The sequence below is a fragment of the Gavialis gangeticus genome, unplaced genomic scaffold, assembly GCF_001723915.1.
Source record: "Gavialis gangeticus isolate Ggan-Ray unplaced genomic scaffold, GavGan_comp1, whole genome shotgun sequence".
NCBI lineage: Eukaryota > Metazoa > Chordata > Crocodylia > Gavialidae > Gavialis > Gavialis gangeticus.
The window spans coordinates 43,870,060-43,885,781 of record NW_017729008.1 but is presented as its reverse complement, the minus strand read 5'-3'; the positions used below and the strand labels follow the sequence as shown (position 1 = coordinate 43,885,781).

The 15,722-nt window shown below is 60.6% G+C and overlaps 1 protein-coding gene across 9 annotated transcripts in view; it reads right to left on the bottom strand.

Moving 5' to 3' along the window:
• SBF1 (SET binding factor 1) overlaps window positions 1–15,722 on the bottom strand; it is a 46,817-nt gene that overhangs the window by 9,762 nt on the left and 21,333 nt on the right. The window contains exons 15-32 of one of the 9 annotated variants that reach the window (XM_019509697.1): window positions 15,507–15,656; window positions 15,319–15,387; window positions 14,687–14,845; window positions 14,335–14,594; window positions 14,044–14,216; window positions 13,773–13,846; window positions 13,431–13,626; window positions 12,799–12,935; window positions 12,235–12,410; window positions 11,690–11,767; window positions 7,516–7,652; window positions 4,403–4,610; window positions 3,781–3,977; window positions 3,501–3,641; window positions 2,794–2,886; window positions 2,510–2,581; window positions 1,849–2,036; window positions 1,534–1,710 (exon numbers count right to left, since the gene is read on the bottom strand). In XM_019509697.1, the coding sequence (XP_019365242.1) occupies window positions 1,534–1,710; window positions 1,849–2,036; window positions 2,510–2,581; window positions 2,794–2,886; window positions 3,501–3,641; window positions 3,781–3,977; window positions 4,403–4,610; window positions 7,516–7,652; window positions 11,690–11,767; window positions 12,235–12,410; window positions 12,799–12,935; window positions 13,431–13,626; window positions 13,773–13,846; window positions 14,044–14,216; window positions 14,335–14,594; window positions 14,687–14,845; window positions 15,319–15,387; window positions 15,507–15,656 (2,685 nt within the window). The remainder of the gene's footprint in view (window positions 1–1,533; window positions 1,711–1,848; window positions 2,037–2,509; window positions 2,582–2,793; window positions 2,887–3,500; window positions 3,642–3,780; window positions 3,978–4,402; window positions 4,611–7,515; window positions 7,653–11,689; window positions 11,768–12,234; window positions 12,411–12,798; window positions 12,936–13,430; window positions 13,627–13,772; window positions 13,847–14,043; window positions 14,217–14,334; window positions 14,595–14,686; window positions 14,846–15,318; window positions 15,388–15,506; window positions 15,657–15,722) is intronic. The other 8 variants (XM_019509699.1, XM_019509698.1, XM_019509700.1 and 5 more) reach the window with 8 other exon arrangements.

The following is a 15,722-nucleotide window of genomic DNA, read 5'->3' as shown; positions in this document are numbered from 1 at the left end:
TGGGGGGGTGGTTAGTGGGGAGAAGGCACTGGCTAGGCATCGCTCTGCCCTGATCCCTCCAGAGACTGCCAAGGACGGGGCCTGGAGCCTGCCCTGGGCTGGGGGCTGAGATGGGGCGCAGATCACCCGTACCCACCAGTAGCAGTCCCTGGCACACCCAGCACCCCCCAGCCAAGCACAGCCAAAACTACTGCAACAAAAGGATCATGATGCCCCTTTATACATTCATGGGGGCAGCCACAGCTCGAATGCTGTGCCCAGCTCTGTCCCTGCACCCCTGGGAGGAGACAGGTGCAGAGATGGGCAGCGAGGATGAGGAGTGCTGCAGAGGGGTTTCCCTAGGAGAGACCCCCGAGGCCAGGCCCAGGCAGGGCACAGATGCTGGAGGGGGCAGGAGAAGGGGTCAAAACACACAAAATGGTCAAGAGAAAGTCCCTGGGGATCAATCATTGCCCGTCTCCCCCCGGACAAGGACAAGGGGTCACAGCATGGACCGGGCAGGTGTCAGTTGACCATGAACACCAAGCTGCTCTTTCCTCCTATGTGGCATTGAAGTGGGGGCTTTTGGCCACCAGCTGTGGCGGGAGCTGAGAGCTCGGCCAGATCCACTCGGGACTGGACAGGGGCGTGGAGGGAAGGGGCATGGGGCGCTCTGGAGCAGGGAGGGAGGGGCACGGCCTCCGCATCAGACTGGCCTGGACCTTAAAGGCTGCAAGGGAGAGAGAAGCAGGGGAATCCCTGCTCGAACCCCATCATCTCCCATCCAGCTCCGCGCTCTGCCCTGTGACACCGGAGACTGGGTGTAACGGATCTGGGTCTGACCCGGTCCAGGGCAGCTCTGAGAGAACCGGCAGGGCCTCAGCAGCTCCATGCAAGGGGAGTTTCAGCCCTGCAGGCCCTGCCTGGCAGGCAGCTGTCAGCTCCTCTTCTCCCTTCCCAAAAGCTGCTGGAGCCCCGGCACAGCCTTCACCCTGTCCTCTCTCCCTGGGCGCACTGCAGTAGCCACTTGCTCTGGCTACCACGACCCAGGACCTCAGCATCCATCTGACCCCCCTCCGCCCCAGCTCCTGTTCCTCTCTCCTCTGCCCCCCTTGAGCCACCTGTTGCCTGCCTGCTCCCCGGGGCTCTCCGCCCCACCCCCCGAACCCGGCATGTCCTGCTCCAACTTGGTCCTGATCTCAGCCCTGTGCAAGGAGAAAAGGCCCATTGCTGCACACGCTGAGAGCCCCTGGCCCTGCCCGCTTCAAACAACAGCTTTCACTGACCCATGGGGCTAGAGGAAGGCAGCCTCCGTGGCTGGCTTGTAGCAGGGGCCAGGCCTGCTGCTGTACAGACCCAGGGAAGGGTGCTCGCTGCCTGCCTGGCAGCTCGTGTGGCCTCTGCCAGCTGCACTGAGGGTCCCCATCCAGGCCCCTACAGCTGCAGGCACCAGCCTAGTGCCCTGTCCCTGGCTCCCAGCTGGGACAAGCCTCATCCCTCCAAGCCCCGTGTGGGGCAGCAGGGTCCAGCCCCAGGACTCCCGGCGGCGCTGACCTGGGTCAGCCACTCGGACTCCTCGAGGGAGCACAGGTAGGTGAGGCCAGGCTCGGTGGCCACGACGCCAGGCACGCAAGCCTTCAGCAATTTCTTGAAGCTGGCCTTGACCTGCCGCACATCGAAGACCTCGACGGGCACCGCCTCCCAGTGCTGCAGCGGGTCCGGCTTCACACCCTGCCGAAGGGATGGACCGTCAGCTCGACAGGACTCAGGCTTCACGGGGACATGGAGATCTCCCCCTGCCACCTCGTGGAGCTGCCATGTGCCCAGAGCCGACCCCAGCTCTCAGCCTGGCTCAACCGTAGGTGGTACCTTGAGCTGGGACTTGTCCCCGATGATGTAGAGGGAGGCGCGGTGCTGGCGCAGGAAACTGGCCTCAGCTGGTGCCCCATTGTGCTGGGCACTTAGCAGGTCCTTGCCAGCCAGGCGTGACCCCACGTCCATGTTCAGGGCGTAGCTGCTCGCTCGCCCGCTGGCCCGAATGCTGCCCCACTTGCCTGCTGGAAAGGGGGGGCGGGGGGAAGAAGATCGTGACCAGCATCCTCGTGCTGAGGTCAGGCGTGCATCTCGCTCCCTCCCACCCACCCGTGCACATACACACACAAACGCGTGCACACGGCAGCGCACAGATGCAGGGCGCTTCAGCTGTTGGACGTGCCAGGTTCCCCACAGCCCTCTGCCCACCTCAGCGCCTGAGAGGCTGGACCGTGGCTCTGTGCTTCGCCACGGGGATCTCTATGCACCCCATAGGTGCCAGTCGGCTGGTGTGGACGGTGAAGCCAAGCCAAGCTGGGCACTTACCTGCTGGGGTGGGATCCACGAGCAGTTGTGCTGTCAGAGGCGGTCATTAAGGGGGTGCCTCGTTAGCTCACCCGTGTAACCGCGGGGGGCTGGGTTATGGGGCAGGTTAGTTGTGTGAGCAGGGCTGTGGCGCGTGCGGGGGCGTGAGCTCAGCCACGGGGCGGTACTGTACCTCGGGGAGAGTCGCGGCCCCTTGCCGGTGGGCCCTTGGGGATGGAGAGGGTGACGACCCTAGCTCTGTGACCTAGCACCGGAAGAGCACAGGATGGAGAGGCAGCTCCGCGCGGCCACAGAGCGAGTGGTGCCATGGGTGGAGGGGATGGCGTGGCTCTGGTGGGCTGTGCTTCCAAGCGGCCCCCCCCCCGCCCCCTGGTCCGTGCCCGGCCCCGGGTGCAGTGTCTACACTACGGCCGGCAGCGGCCTGCCTGCCAGGGCCCCACGCCCGCCTGTCCTCACCTCCACGGCTAATAGTGCCGGGCCCATCGTCCTTCCCTCCCAGCACCTGCTTCATGAGTATTCCCAGCTTGGGCTGACGCTTGTCGCAGGAATCTGTAGCACCAACAAAACACGGGCTTGGGGCCTGGCTGGAGCCCGGGGCCAGCAGCACCCAGCAGCTCGGGGCCTGGTGTACTGGGAAGGGACGCAGCCCACCCCCAGCCTGCTGCTGGAGCTGGAGAGCCGCCCAACGCTGTCCTAGACCCCCTCTGCCCCTCCAAAACCAGGAAGGGGGCTGGAAGCAGCAGCTGCAAGGAGCCTGCTGTTATAGGAGGCCCCTAAAGGCTCTTCCAGGCCTAGGGGATCCCAGCCAGCAGCCTCCTCTCCCCTCCTGGCACCTGCCGCATTACCTCCGCTACCACGGCTGCGCCGGGCATGGGATGGTGCAGACAGACAATGAATGAAGATGGAGCATGGGATGGGGGATGGAGGATGGGGTGCCGGGATAGCCCTGGCCTGCTTGCTGGGGGCTGGAGAGCAGGGCAAGAAGAGGGCGGCGCAGGGGCCAAGGACTTACCTGGCCATTCCATCATGGGCCCCAGCAGCTGCCCACACACATCCCCAGCCATGCTGGGCTTCGAACGTGGCCTGGGGCAGGAGCTGGAGCCAGGCAGCACTGCCTGGGCTCCCCTGAGACCAGTTCTGGCCTGCCTGGGCTTCCCCCTCACCTGAGCTGCCCATGTACGCGGAAGTGAAGCCGCTGAGTGTGTTGCGGCCCCCGGCGTCAGCATAGTGTGGCATGGAGTTGATCACGGCCTGCAGGTACTTCTCCTGCTCCAGGCTGGTGGAGTCTGTCTGCGAGGGGCCTGCCAGAGGACACGGGGACGTCACCAGCCATGGACGTTCCCCGGTGCCCCTGGAGTGGCTGCGTGAGGCTGGGGAGCGGCAGGAGCATGCCAGCCCCCTCCGCACCAGGTCAGGGGGCCAAGGCCAGGGTAGGGCAAGCACCTGAGGTGGGGGCGTTTGGGGCCTTGAAGAGGCTGGCGACGCCTTTGCTGTGGAGCCCGCCTGAGCGCAGCAGCACAGCCTTGGTGCGGGCGTTGCGCCAACAGACGACGGGGAAGCGATTCTGGCGATAACAGCGTGAGATCCGCTGGATTGTGTTGTCCTGGATGTTCTGTGGCACGATCAGCAGCCCGGGGTAGCTGCGGGGCAGAGAGTGCAGGCTGTCAGGGGCCAGCCAGGGTGGACAGTGTAGGGCATACCTGGTGCCGCAGACCCCCTGCCACCCTCTTCCCATTCCCCATGTTTGGTAGAGGGCCCCACCCACACCCTGTCTGCAAGCTGCAGCCAGGTGAGGTCGAGGGAGCTGGGTCAGAGCAAACCCCATGGCCTCCGGCCTGGTGCCACGAGGGGAGACGCCTGGCAGAAGCTTAGAAAGAGACACAGCTTGGAAGTGGGTCCATGGCCGCCATTATCCCCATGGGGCATCGCCCCTGCCCATGCAGGTATCCCTCTGCACCCCTTGCTGGGAATGCCCCTGATCCTGGGAGACACCCCCCATGCCAGGTACAACCTCCGACAGAGGCCCCCCACACGCCCTTACCCCACGGACACCCCCAGGACGCACCTGCGGCAGATGGCATACATGCGGTTGACGGTGGAGATGCGGAAGGGCTCGCTCTTGGAGCGTGTGAGGCTGTTGCTGAGGGTGCCTAGCCCTAGGCGCTGGTAGTCCCGGCAGCAGGCCCGCTCCACCAAGTGGCTCATGGTCATCTTGTCTGACGGCTTGATGGTGGTGGAGGGCGTCAGTGTGCTCCTGTCCATCTCCTCGGACACTGTGGAGACAGTGGGGGGAGAGGGTCAGGCCTGTGCAGGGGGGGAGGGGGTGATTTCAGGCATGGGCCCCAGCCGATGCCCTGTGCCCATGGGATATCACTCAGACCTCATCACTGTGGCTGTGCTGGAGGCCCGAATGAGGCTACTCTATGCTCCGGGCAGGAAGGCCCCATGGCTGGGGGACCTCGTGCACCTAAATATACCAGTCCTGCTGCCTTTGTTGAGGAAGCCTCAAGTACCTGGCCCTGTCCATGTGCACCAGTGACCCAGCAGCATAGCTTTAGCCTCAATGAATGGCCCCAGCCAGGAGCGCAGGGACAGACCCAGTGTGCAGAACTGCAGACAGGACCAGCCACAGACCAGCTGCCTGGCAGGAGCGTCTCTGCAAACCCAGGCAGTGATTCCTCCACTCTGTTCAGCGCTGGGGAGGCCTCCCCTGGAGTCCCATGTCCATCTCTGGGCCCCGCACCTCAAGGAGGAGGTGGGCGGGTTGGGAAGAGTCCAGCACAGGGTGATAAAAAGGATCAGGGGCCTGGGAGACCAGACCAATGGGAAAAGGCTGGAAGAACTGGGGGGACTGAATCTGGAGAAGAGAAGACTATAGGGAGATTTGATTCATAGATTTCATAGACGTTAGGAGCTGGAAGGGACCTCATGAGATCAGTGGGTCCAGCCCCCACAGCATAGGCGGGAAGCCATCTGGGATCAAGTGATCCCAGCAAGAAAAATATCCAGATGTTTTCTGAAAGAGTCCAGAGTTGATACCTGTACCACATCTAGGGGCATCTGTTGCAGACCCTGGACACTCGCACTGTGAAGAACTTTTTTCTTATGTCTAATCTAAATCAGCCTTCCTGGAGTTTGTGGCCATTAGACCTTGTTATCCCTTGGGGAGCTCTGGTGAACAGCTGTTCTCCCAGGCCCTGATGTACCTCTCTTACATAACTGTAGGTTGCCACCAAGTCCCCCCAAGCCTTCTCTTCTCCAGACTGAAGTCCCAAATCCCTCAGCCTCTCCTTGTATGGCCTTCCCTCCATGCCTTGGATCATGTGTAGCTTTCCTCTGGACTCTCAAGCTTTTCCACATCCCTCCTAAAGTGGGGGGCCCAAAACTGGACGCAGCACTCCAGCTGCCGTCTCACCAGGGCTGAGTAAAGTGCAAGGGTGACTTCCCTAGTTTTGCTTGAGATGCATTGGTGGATGCATGCCAGAGTTTGGCTTGCTTTGCCAGCCAGAGCATCACATTGGTGGCTCATATTCATCTTGTGGTCAATCAGGACCCCCAAGTCCCTTTCAGTCGTGGTGGTAGCGAGCGCAGCACTGCCGAGTCTGTAAGTATGTTGGGGGTTCCTCCTACCGAGGTGCAGCACCTTACACTTCTCTGCAATGAAGCCATCCAGTTTTGGTCAGCCCACCCTGACAGCGCATCCAAGTCGGCCTGTATCCCCAGCCTGTCCTGTGGTGCGACTGTCATACCCCATAATTTGGTGTCATCCACGAACTTTGCCAGTTTACATTCAACTCCTGAATCCAGATCATTGATGAAGATGTTAAAGAGTACTGGCCCAAGTACCGAGCCAAGGGACTCCCCTGCTCACCATGCCACACTGAATTGCTCCCTTCAACTAGCACTCTTTGGGTCCGACCCCGTAGCCAGTTGCCTAGCTACTGGACCATAAGATGATCAAGGCCACAGTTCCCCAGCTTAGCCATGAGGACATCATGGGGAACTAGGTCAAAGGCTTTCTTGAAATCCAAATATATGATGTCCACGTCGCCTCCCTTGTCCAGGGCTTGTGTCACCTGGTCACTGAAGGAGATGAAGTTGGTCAGGAAGGACCTGCCAGTCACAAAGCCGCATGGGATGGCCTTCAGAAGCTTGCATTCTGTTAGTCTGGTGTCGATGGATCCCTTGACAATTTTCTCCAGGATTTTGCCAGGGACGGATGTCAGACTGATTGGCCTATAATTCCCCAGGTCATCCCTCCTCTCTTTCTTGAAGATAGGGACCATGCTGGCTCTTTTGCAGTCTTCCGGGGCCTCGCCCGAGCGCCACAAGTTTTCCAAATATCTCTGCCAAGGGGGGTGCAATGATGTCTGCCAGCTCCTTCAAGGCTCTCGGGTGCATTCATAGATTGTTAGGGGCTGGAAGGGACCTTGCAGATCAGCAGGTCCAGCCCCCCAGCTCTAGGCAGGAAGACAACTGATGTTGATTTGCTTTGCATGGGAACAGGGGTCATCAAAAGTAACCCCCAGGCCCCTATGTTCACTCTGGGGGCTGATGCTAGAGGAGCAGTAGGATCTCTATCCTTGGAAGTTGCAAGAGGCGGCTGCACAGGCCCATGGCTGGGCTGGTTTAGTCAGGGCTGATCTTGCCTGCAGCAGGGCGCTGGACTCTACGCGAGCTGGTGAAGGCCCCGCCAGCCCAGCTGTGCCACGACTGTGAAATAATGATGTGGGGAACAGCTGGGGTTGGGGTGGGGGGTCTGAACACCAGCAAAAAAAAAAAAAAGGAGGGCGTTTATCACCACCGATGAGGGGAGGTTTCAGGTGCAGCTTAAGAAAGAGATGACTGAAGGGGGCAGGTTTCCACACAGGCAGTTGTAGTGTGGGAGGGGATGAACTGGGGCAGGACACACGCCATTTGGTCTGCACAGGTAGGGGGTGCAGGGCTCTGGGAAACCCTCCCTAAAGAGACAAGTGCTGAAGTGACCAATTCCCAGACTGGGCCGTGATGCAGACTCGAGCAGGGGCCTGAGGGGGTCTCATCCTGCCTGCCTCTGGCCCTGCAGCGTGCTTGGACCTATCACCAGGGGCTGGTCACTTCCCCACACAAGCTCCCACTCCTGAACCCCCGGGAGCTGGGATCTCCGTGCCTCTCCTTGGCCCCTGCCCACCCGGGCACCTGAGATCTCGTCCTCGTTGTCCTCGGGGAATTGCTGGCTGCCGCGCTGCTCCCAGGTGGGCGGCGTGTACTTTTTGCGCGTCACATATTGGCGCCCGATCGTCTTGGCGTTCTTCACCAAGTTCCTGGAGAAGGTCCTGCAAAGGCAGAGTTGGAAGGGGAGTGACGGTGAGTGGGCGCAGGCCCAAGACCTCATGCCGCGCGCAGCCACGGAGCCTGCCCCTGAAGGGAGCTGCAGCGTCCATCCCGGCCCCAGAGGGTTAGAAGGAGAAACACCAACACTCGGTCACACCCAGAGCAAAGCAGAGGCAAGAGGCAGAGGCCTGGTGCTGTCCACAGGCAGGGGGTCACGCGATCCCTGCTCCTTCCCCACAGCTCGGGGGCAGCTGCGATCTGCCCCGGCTGGGAGCGCAAAGACCGGCCTGGTCCCAGGAGGGGCACGTTCTCCCAGCCCTGCATAGATGTTGAAACTGTGAAACTATGAGGCACATGGAGGGGCTGGGAGAGCTGGAGCAAGATGAACCATGGCCCCTGACCTGGCCTCACAGGGGGAGATGCCTGCCAGCACCTCTCCAAGAAGACAGACCACGGGCCTCAGATATGGCCCCCATCGGGGCAGTGTCTGAGCTCCCCACCGGGAAGGGGGCATGGAGGGGACTGGGGAACTAGCCGAGCAGACAGCTAAGCCCAACCCTGGGCTCCCATCCCCCAGCCCAGACAAGGCAGGTGGCACAGGGCCGTGAGGCAGTGCAGGGGCCATGGAGGGGAGCTGATCCAGTGGCCGGCTGCCTGCGGTCCAAACAGCAGCCCCATGTCCACAGGCCTGACGGAGACCGGGATGCTGGAGCACGCTCACAACGGGCTCTGAGCACTGACAACGGGGCTGTCTGCTGAGCAGGGCCCCCATGGATTTACCAACCAAGCCAATGCTGTCGCCGCAGAGAGGGGAGAACCACCTGGGACCCGCAGCCAGGGACCTGCCGGCCTGGCAGCTTGAGCGTCAGACTGGGCTGCGGGGCACTGGGGTGAGAGCCACAGAGACAACAGGAGACTGGGAGATCTGCTCCAAATGGCAGTGGGCATCTGGGAGGGCGTCACGTGGAGGGTTACAGGGGGCTACTCCAGGGATGGCTGCCGGGCTCCTCCCAACAGGAGACTGAATAAAGCTGCTACTTGGGAGGTCTCGAAGGGGAGGGGAAAGCTCTTCTCAAAGAAGGGGCAGTTTGATCCTTTATGGTGACACCTAGAAACCTTTGGGACTGCAAGGACAAGCGGTCGTGGGCCTGGGGACCAGACAGACCTCACACCACAAGGGTGTCTGTGGACACACACCTGACCGACAGCAGAGAGCAAAGGGTGATGGTTAAGGTGAGTAATGCCACTAAGCCACCTATAAAAGGGAGGGGAGTCCACAATGAGTGGTCGTTCCTTAAGGACACAATCCTAAAAGCACAAGGGAAGTCCCTTCTGGCCCATAGGAAAGACAGCAAAGGACTGGGAGACTCCTTGGCTTAATAGGGAACTCATGGACCTCCTAAGTCTGAAAAGAGAAGCGTATAAGTCGGATGGAAGTCGGGAACTACCACTAGGGAGGATTACACAGCACTGGCCTGCACCTGCAGGGAGGGAACCAGAAGAGCCAAGGCTGAAACCGAATTCAAACTGGCTACGGGAATCAAGGACAATAAAAAGTCCTTCTTCAGATATGTGAGAAGTCGGAAAAAAAAAACAAGGGCAACATCGGACTCTTGCTGAACCAAATGGGGCAGCTGACAACCGACACCCAGGAAAAAGCTAATCTCAAGAACTACTTTGCATCGGTTTTCCACCAGCCCAAGGAGATTGCCCTGCCTGACAGGGCACAGGATTACTAGGGTATGGGCAATTATACGCCTATAACTGGTGAAGATCTTGTGAGGAGGGCACAGCTTGAGAGGCTGGACATCCACAAGTCAGCTGGCCCGGATAGATGCACTCAAGAGTGCTGCAAGAATTGGCTGACATCACAGCACGACCAATGGCGAAGATGTTTGAGAACTCATGGCGCTCAAGTCAGGTTCCTGAAGACTGGAAGAGGGACAGTGCAGTACCTATCTCCAAGCATGGAAGGAAGGAAGATTTAGGGAACTACAGGTCAATCAGTTTGACCTCAATCCCTGGAAAGATCTTGGGAAAAATCATCAAAAGAAACCACCAACAGCTAATGGAAGGCAATGTTCACAGCTTCATTGCGGGTAGGTCTTGCCTGACCAACCTCAGTTCCTCCTATGACCAGGTGACGCATCTCCTGGACAAAGAACAAGAGGTTGATATCATCAACTTGGATTTCAAAAAAGCCTTTGACTTGGTCTCCCACGATGTCCTCAGGGTAAAACTGGGGAACTGTGGCCTTGACAATCTTACGGTCCGATGGCTGGGGAACCGGCCCTGGGGTTGAACCCAGAGAGTGACAATCGATGGAACTGAGTCAATATGGCGTGCAGTGACCAGCGGTGTTCCCCAGGGCTCAGTACTCGGACCAGTACTCTTTAACGTATTCATTAATGATCTGGATTCAGGCGTCAGAAGCAGACTGGCCAAGTTTGTGGATGACACCAAATTATGGGGAAGTGCTATCCTATTGTCTAGCGTGACTGCAATTCAGGCCAGCCTGGACAGACTCAGAAGGTGGGCAGATCAAAACCTGATGACATTCAACATGGAGAAATGCAAGGTGCTGCACCTCGGGAGAAAAAACCCACATCACACTTACGGGTTCGGCAGTGTTAAGTTTGCTAGCACTGCGACCGAAAGAGACTTGGGGGTCCTGATTAACCACAAGATGAACACGAGACACCAATGCAATTCCACAGCCGGCAAAGCAAATAAAACTCTGGCTTGCATCTACCCATGCATCTCACGCAAGGCCCAAGAAGTCATCCTCCCGCTTTACTCAGCCTTGGTGAGGCCACAGCTGGAGTACCGCATCCTATTCTGGGCTCCACATGTTAGAAAGGATGTGGAGAAGCTGGGAAGAGTCCAGAGGAGAGCCATGTGCATGATCAGAGAGCAAGGGAACAGGCCTGATGAGGAGAGGCTGCAAGCCATGGGACTCTTTAGCCTGGAGAAGCGCAGGCTCAGGGGTGACCTGGTGGCTGCCTATAACTACATGAGGGGTGTACATCAGGATCTCGGGGAACGTCTGTTCACCAGAGCACCCTAAAGGAAGACAAGGTCCAACAGTCACAAACTCCTGCAAGACCATTTTAGACTGAACACAAGGCAAAACTTCTTTACAGTCTGAGTCTCCAGAGTCTGGAATAGACTCCCCCCAGAAGTGGTGCAGGCACCTACTCTGGATACCTTTAAGAAAGGCTTGGATGCTTATCTTGCTGGGGTGATCTGACCCCCGCTGACTTCCTGCCCCTTGGACAGGGGGCTGGAGCAGATGATCTCGCAAGGTCCCTTCCAGCCCTAATGTCTATGAAATCTATTAAATCTGTGTAACCTGCTTACGTGCCGACCCCTTGCCATCCTGAGACGGGCAGTGGGAGACCAGTGCACGGCCATGAGAAGAACGGACGTGACTCTTAGCTGCAGCCTGGCGGAGGAAGGGCCACATGCAAGGCCCGTGTGAGGACACAGCACTGTCCCAGTCACCCTCGGTCAAGGAGATGCATTCAAGAAGATTGCAGAGAAGGGTGCGCAGAGCAATGGGGGGACGGGGTCGTTGTCATCTTGAGACAGGAAGAGGGGGGAAGAGCAGCTGTGGATACACGTGTCCATGATGGATGGCGGCAGGAGGAGAATGTGAGGAGCAGAACAAGAGAAATGGGCTGGGAGATGAGGGGACTTGGAGATGGCTTTAGAGCCATCCGTCCAGAAGCTGCAGGGAGGCAAGAGACCAGACAGGCAGAAGACAGGGAGCAACGAGGTTCTGAATGGGGCTGTCCTGTGACCGCAGGGAACAGCGCACGAGGACCCGAGGGGTCCCAGCACCTCCATGACAAGCATGGAGAGGCACCACAGGATCTGCTCTGCGTCCAGCCTGCACCCACAGCGTGAGGACAGGGTTACACCTGCCCAAGCCCCGGAGCATGCAGCGCGGGTGCACAGGGGAGCCCTGAGCGCAGTGAAGGCTGCAGCCTCGAGCCAGTGCCACCTTGCAAGCCCCCGCCCAGTCAAGGTGTCTTACGTGGTTGAGTGGCTGAGGTGCCCGAGGGACAGGACCCCCACGGTCAGGCCCTGGAACATATCGGTCACCTGCTGGGAGCTGGGTCACAAACACACAGGAGACAGGCTGAGACACAGCCCGGTACCCGCAAACCAGCCAGCCACGGGGCATGGATGGCTTTGGGACCCTGCCACACAGGAGCTGTCTCACCCCTGGAAGCCGCTGTGAACCCCAAGCTGCAGAGCTGAGGCCTTCCCTCACGGAGAAGCTCCTCCAAGGCCTGCCCCTGCCCCATAGATGCTAGCACTGTTTGCTCACGGGCTGGGAGTGGGGTCCCTGCACCCCAAGCTGCCCTGTTCCTTCAGAGCCAGACCAGACTCTCCTGGCTGTCGACTGCCCCTTGGATCTTGCTCCATAGACAGGGAAAGGTTGGGAAACCACGAGATGAGATCCCGGAGAGTAGGGAGGCAGAGACAAGTGGCAGGGAGCTGGCTGAGCTGATTCAGCAAGGGGTGTGAAGCTGGGACCCCAAAGCGTGGCCTCTGCCTGGGAGCCGCTGCGGGTACCTGATCGAGGGGTTCTTCTCCTTGGCCTTGGGCTGCATGGCCTGCTTGGGCGACTGGCCCACGGTGAAGGCAAAGGTGCCGCGGACGTGCTGGGGGTAGCGCAGCTTGTTCAGGTGCTTCCGGAAGACCTCAGCGCTCTCTGAAGCCACCTCCTCGTCGAAGGCGATCCGCAACAACTGCGGGCGGGTGAGCGCAGGGTGGGCTGAGGCACAGCAGGGCCAACCCTTCCCCACCGGGCATGGGATTCCCCGTCCCCCCTCGGCTGCAGCCCAAAGGTGCTGGATGGCACTTGACGGGCATCCCAAGGTGGAAGCTCCAGCCCCACACCCACCCCGTCCATGCCTCCCCTTCCCCACCACCCTTGTAGCTGGATGGGGGCAGCTGCAGGATTCAACTGCAAGCCCCACCAGGTTTCCAGCAGAGCCCTAGCTCCTAGCAGCCTGTGCTGCACTCTCAGTCCTGGGGTCACCCGGGCTGGGGGCTAGACGTGGCCTTGCCAGGCTTGTGGTGACCCCCCCGGTTGAGCCAAGGAGTCACTCTCCTCCCACGGGGTCTGTGGCTCACCTGGAATGTGCACGAGCGCAGCTGCAGCCCTTCCTGGATGGACGAATCCTTCTCCTGGATCTTGTCCTGGATGCTGATCTTCTCTTCTTTGGTCAGTGAGGCAATGGGGAAGGACCGGATCACCACCTGCTCCCCCACTGGGCAGGAGGGAAGGGGGGAGAGACAGGACGTGTCAGCAGCACCCGTGGGAAAAGGGAAGCACCTGCTGGCCATGGCCCTGGGGCTCTCCAGGAGCGCTAGGCTGCCAACCAGATCCCTGGCATCTCCCAGGCCTGCTCCAGGGGAGAGGCCTGTGGGTGCTGGAGATGGAAGGAGCAGCCTGGAGGACCCGAAGCTACTGCAAGCACTGCCTTGGATGGGTGCCTTGTGCCCCCCCGCAGAAGCCTGGGGTGCAAAGGAAGGACGTCTCCCTCTGCTGCCTTGTCCCAAGCTACAAGTGCGATATTTGTAGCTCCATCCTGGCTCCGCTGGGGCTCCACGAAGCGCCAAACAGTGCCCAGGGGTGGCAGCATGGGAGAGAAGCAGCCTGGAGCAGAGTCAATGGCCCCTGTGACATGGTGCACCCCACCCCCTGGGATAGACACTCCCAAGCCCCCCAGGCTGAGGCAGAGGGAAGCGGCGGGGGGCCCTACCTAGCGAGTCCGTGGGTGTGCCCTTGAAGATGATGCGGTAAGTGGTGAGGAAGACAGCCCCCTCCGCAGGGAGCAGTGGAGGCCCCCCGTTGTTCTGGCCGGTGGCTTCCTCCCGTCCATCGGGCATGAGATACACGCGCAACCCCTCCATCACGCACTCCTCGCCCACCAGCAGGCTGGGGCGCAGCAGCTTCGGCTGTGGGGACACGTGGGAGGGGGCATTGGTAGGCAGAGGGGTCAGGTGCCAGGCAGTGTGGATGGGCCAGAGCACACAGTGTGACCCCTTGGCACGGAGAAGGGGGCTGGCAGCAGCCCCTGCACAGGCAGGCGGAAGCCACATACCTTCTGCGTGGTGGGGAGCCTCTTGCTCTCCCTGTGCACGGCATCCAGCGTCTCAATGTGCATCTGCACGATGTCTGTGGAGCAGCGAGACCCAATATGAGTACAGGGGGCCCCGGGAGTGGCCCTGCTACAACACTGCTGCCTGTCCCCAGCTCCTAGCCCGTGGCAGGGACTGCCTGCCCCCAGTCCTCCCCTGCTCTGGAGAGGACCTCTGGCGAGGCCAGAGGAGCAGCCAGGCGCCTGTGACCAACCCCCCCGGGGCCCCGCTCACCAGGAATCATGATGTGCAGCCCCTTGAGGTGCTCGTTGGTGACACCGCTTTCGGTGCAGACCTTATCCACGAAGCGGTTGATGAAGCGCACAACGTAGCTGGCCACGTCCGAGGTCTCGGCATCCTCAAAGCCGCTCTCCGTGTCGTAGCTCTCGGCCACACTCCCGGCAATACTGATGTGGGGAAGCGTGGGAGTGTGAGCTTGGCCTGCCCCCGGGCACTGGCCACAGCTCAGCACAGCCATCAGCCCCTGCCAGCTCCAGGCCCCAGCCCCGGCCCAGCACGTGGCACCTGTTGGTGACGAAACTGTTGCTGACGCTCTCAACGTCGCCGAGGCCAGAGCTGCGCAGCACGCGGCTCTTGCTGGTGTCGAGGGGCAGCAGCAAGTAGCTCATGCGGTTGGCATAGTGGATGGCCTGGCTGAACACGGTGCTCTCCTCCTTCTGGATCAGCTCCTGCTGCTTCTCCCGGCTCATGGTGGGCCAGAGTCGCAGCTGCTCCGACGCGATCTCCAGGGCCGCCTTCTCCGCTCGCTGCCCCTCCTGGCCCTCCTACGTGGGAGGGGGGCATGGGTCAGTTCTCTGCTAAAGTGTGGAGGGGGGGAATCCACACCAGGCACCAGCACGCAGGATCCCAAGCTCACCTCGCCAGCGTGGTTCTCCTCGGTGCTCTCCAGGTACAGGGCGCGGATGTGGTTCTGCACGTCACAGTAGAACATGGCCTCCCAGAACTGGATGTTGGTCCAAACCACGTGCTCCTGCACGCAGCTGTAGGCAAACTGCGTGATGCCCGGGCTCAGTTTCTGGAGAATCAGGAGGGAGAGGGGCACAATGAGGAGTTCTCCTGCGTGCCGACCCCTCTGCCTGGGACGGGACACAGGCACCCTGTGACATGGAGCTGCAGCCCTCCCACCCTGCCTGCTGGCTCAGGGCCCAGCCAGCCCTGGCAGGAAGTCCCTGGCACCCCCAAGGGAGCTGGGCATCTCCTCCAGGCCTGAGTCTGGGCAGGGGCAGATCTACCCCCAGCTGGGACAGTGAGGCTAGAGATGCCCCTGCCCCACCACCCTGCCAAGTGGGTGAGGTCCCCCAGAGCTGGAACCGGAAAGATCTGGCCCTTGCTGAAAAGAGGGACAGTTCCTGCTGCTGATCCTGGGGCTGGGGAGATGGATGGTTCCCAGGAATTTCCCAGCACCGGCTATGACCAGACCACCCAGGGTCCATTGCCCAGCTCTGGCCATGCTCCCGGCTGGGCCCTGGCCGTGCTGTGGGTACCTACACGGCAGAAAGCAGTGACGAGTGGCAACAGCGCTGCTGCGATCCCGTGCTCGTCCACGGCTGTGCAGTCCTGCCACAGAGAGACAGAAGGGGAGGTTATGGCAGCCCCAGGGAAGGGCCCTTTGCCACAAGGCCCCAGTGAAGCTCATGTGCTACCTCCTCCCTGCCCCCAACCCCCGGTGCCTGCACCTGCAGGCAGCAGTTCATCATGCGGACAACAAAGTCGAACTGTTCGTGGTCCAGCACGGCCCGGTTCTGCTGCACGTGCAGGTTCAGCTCTTGGGTCAGGCAGTGCCGGGCTGACCGGCCCTTCATGGCTCTCATCACGGCAGGCATCAGCTGTGGGGGGAAAGCAAGGGGGATGGCATCAGGAACAGCCTGCTGGAGGGCAGCTGGCGGCAGCAG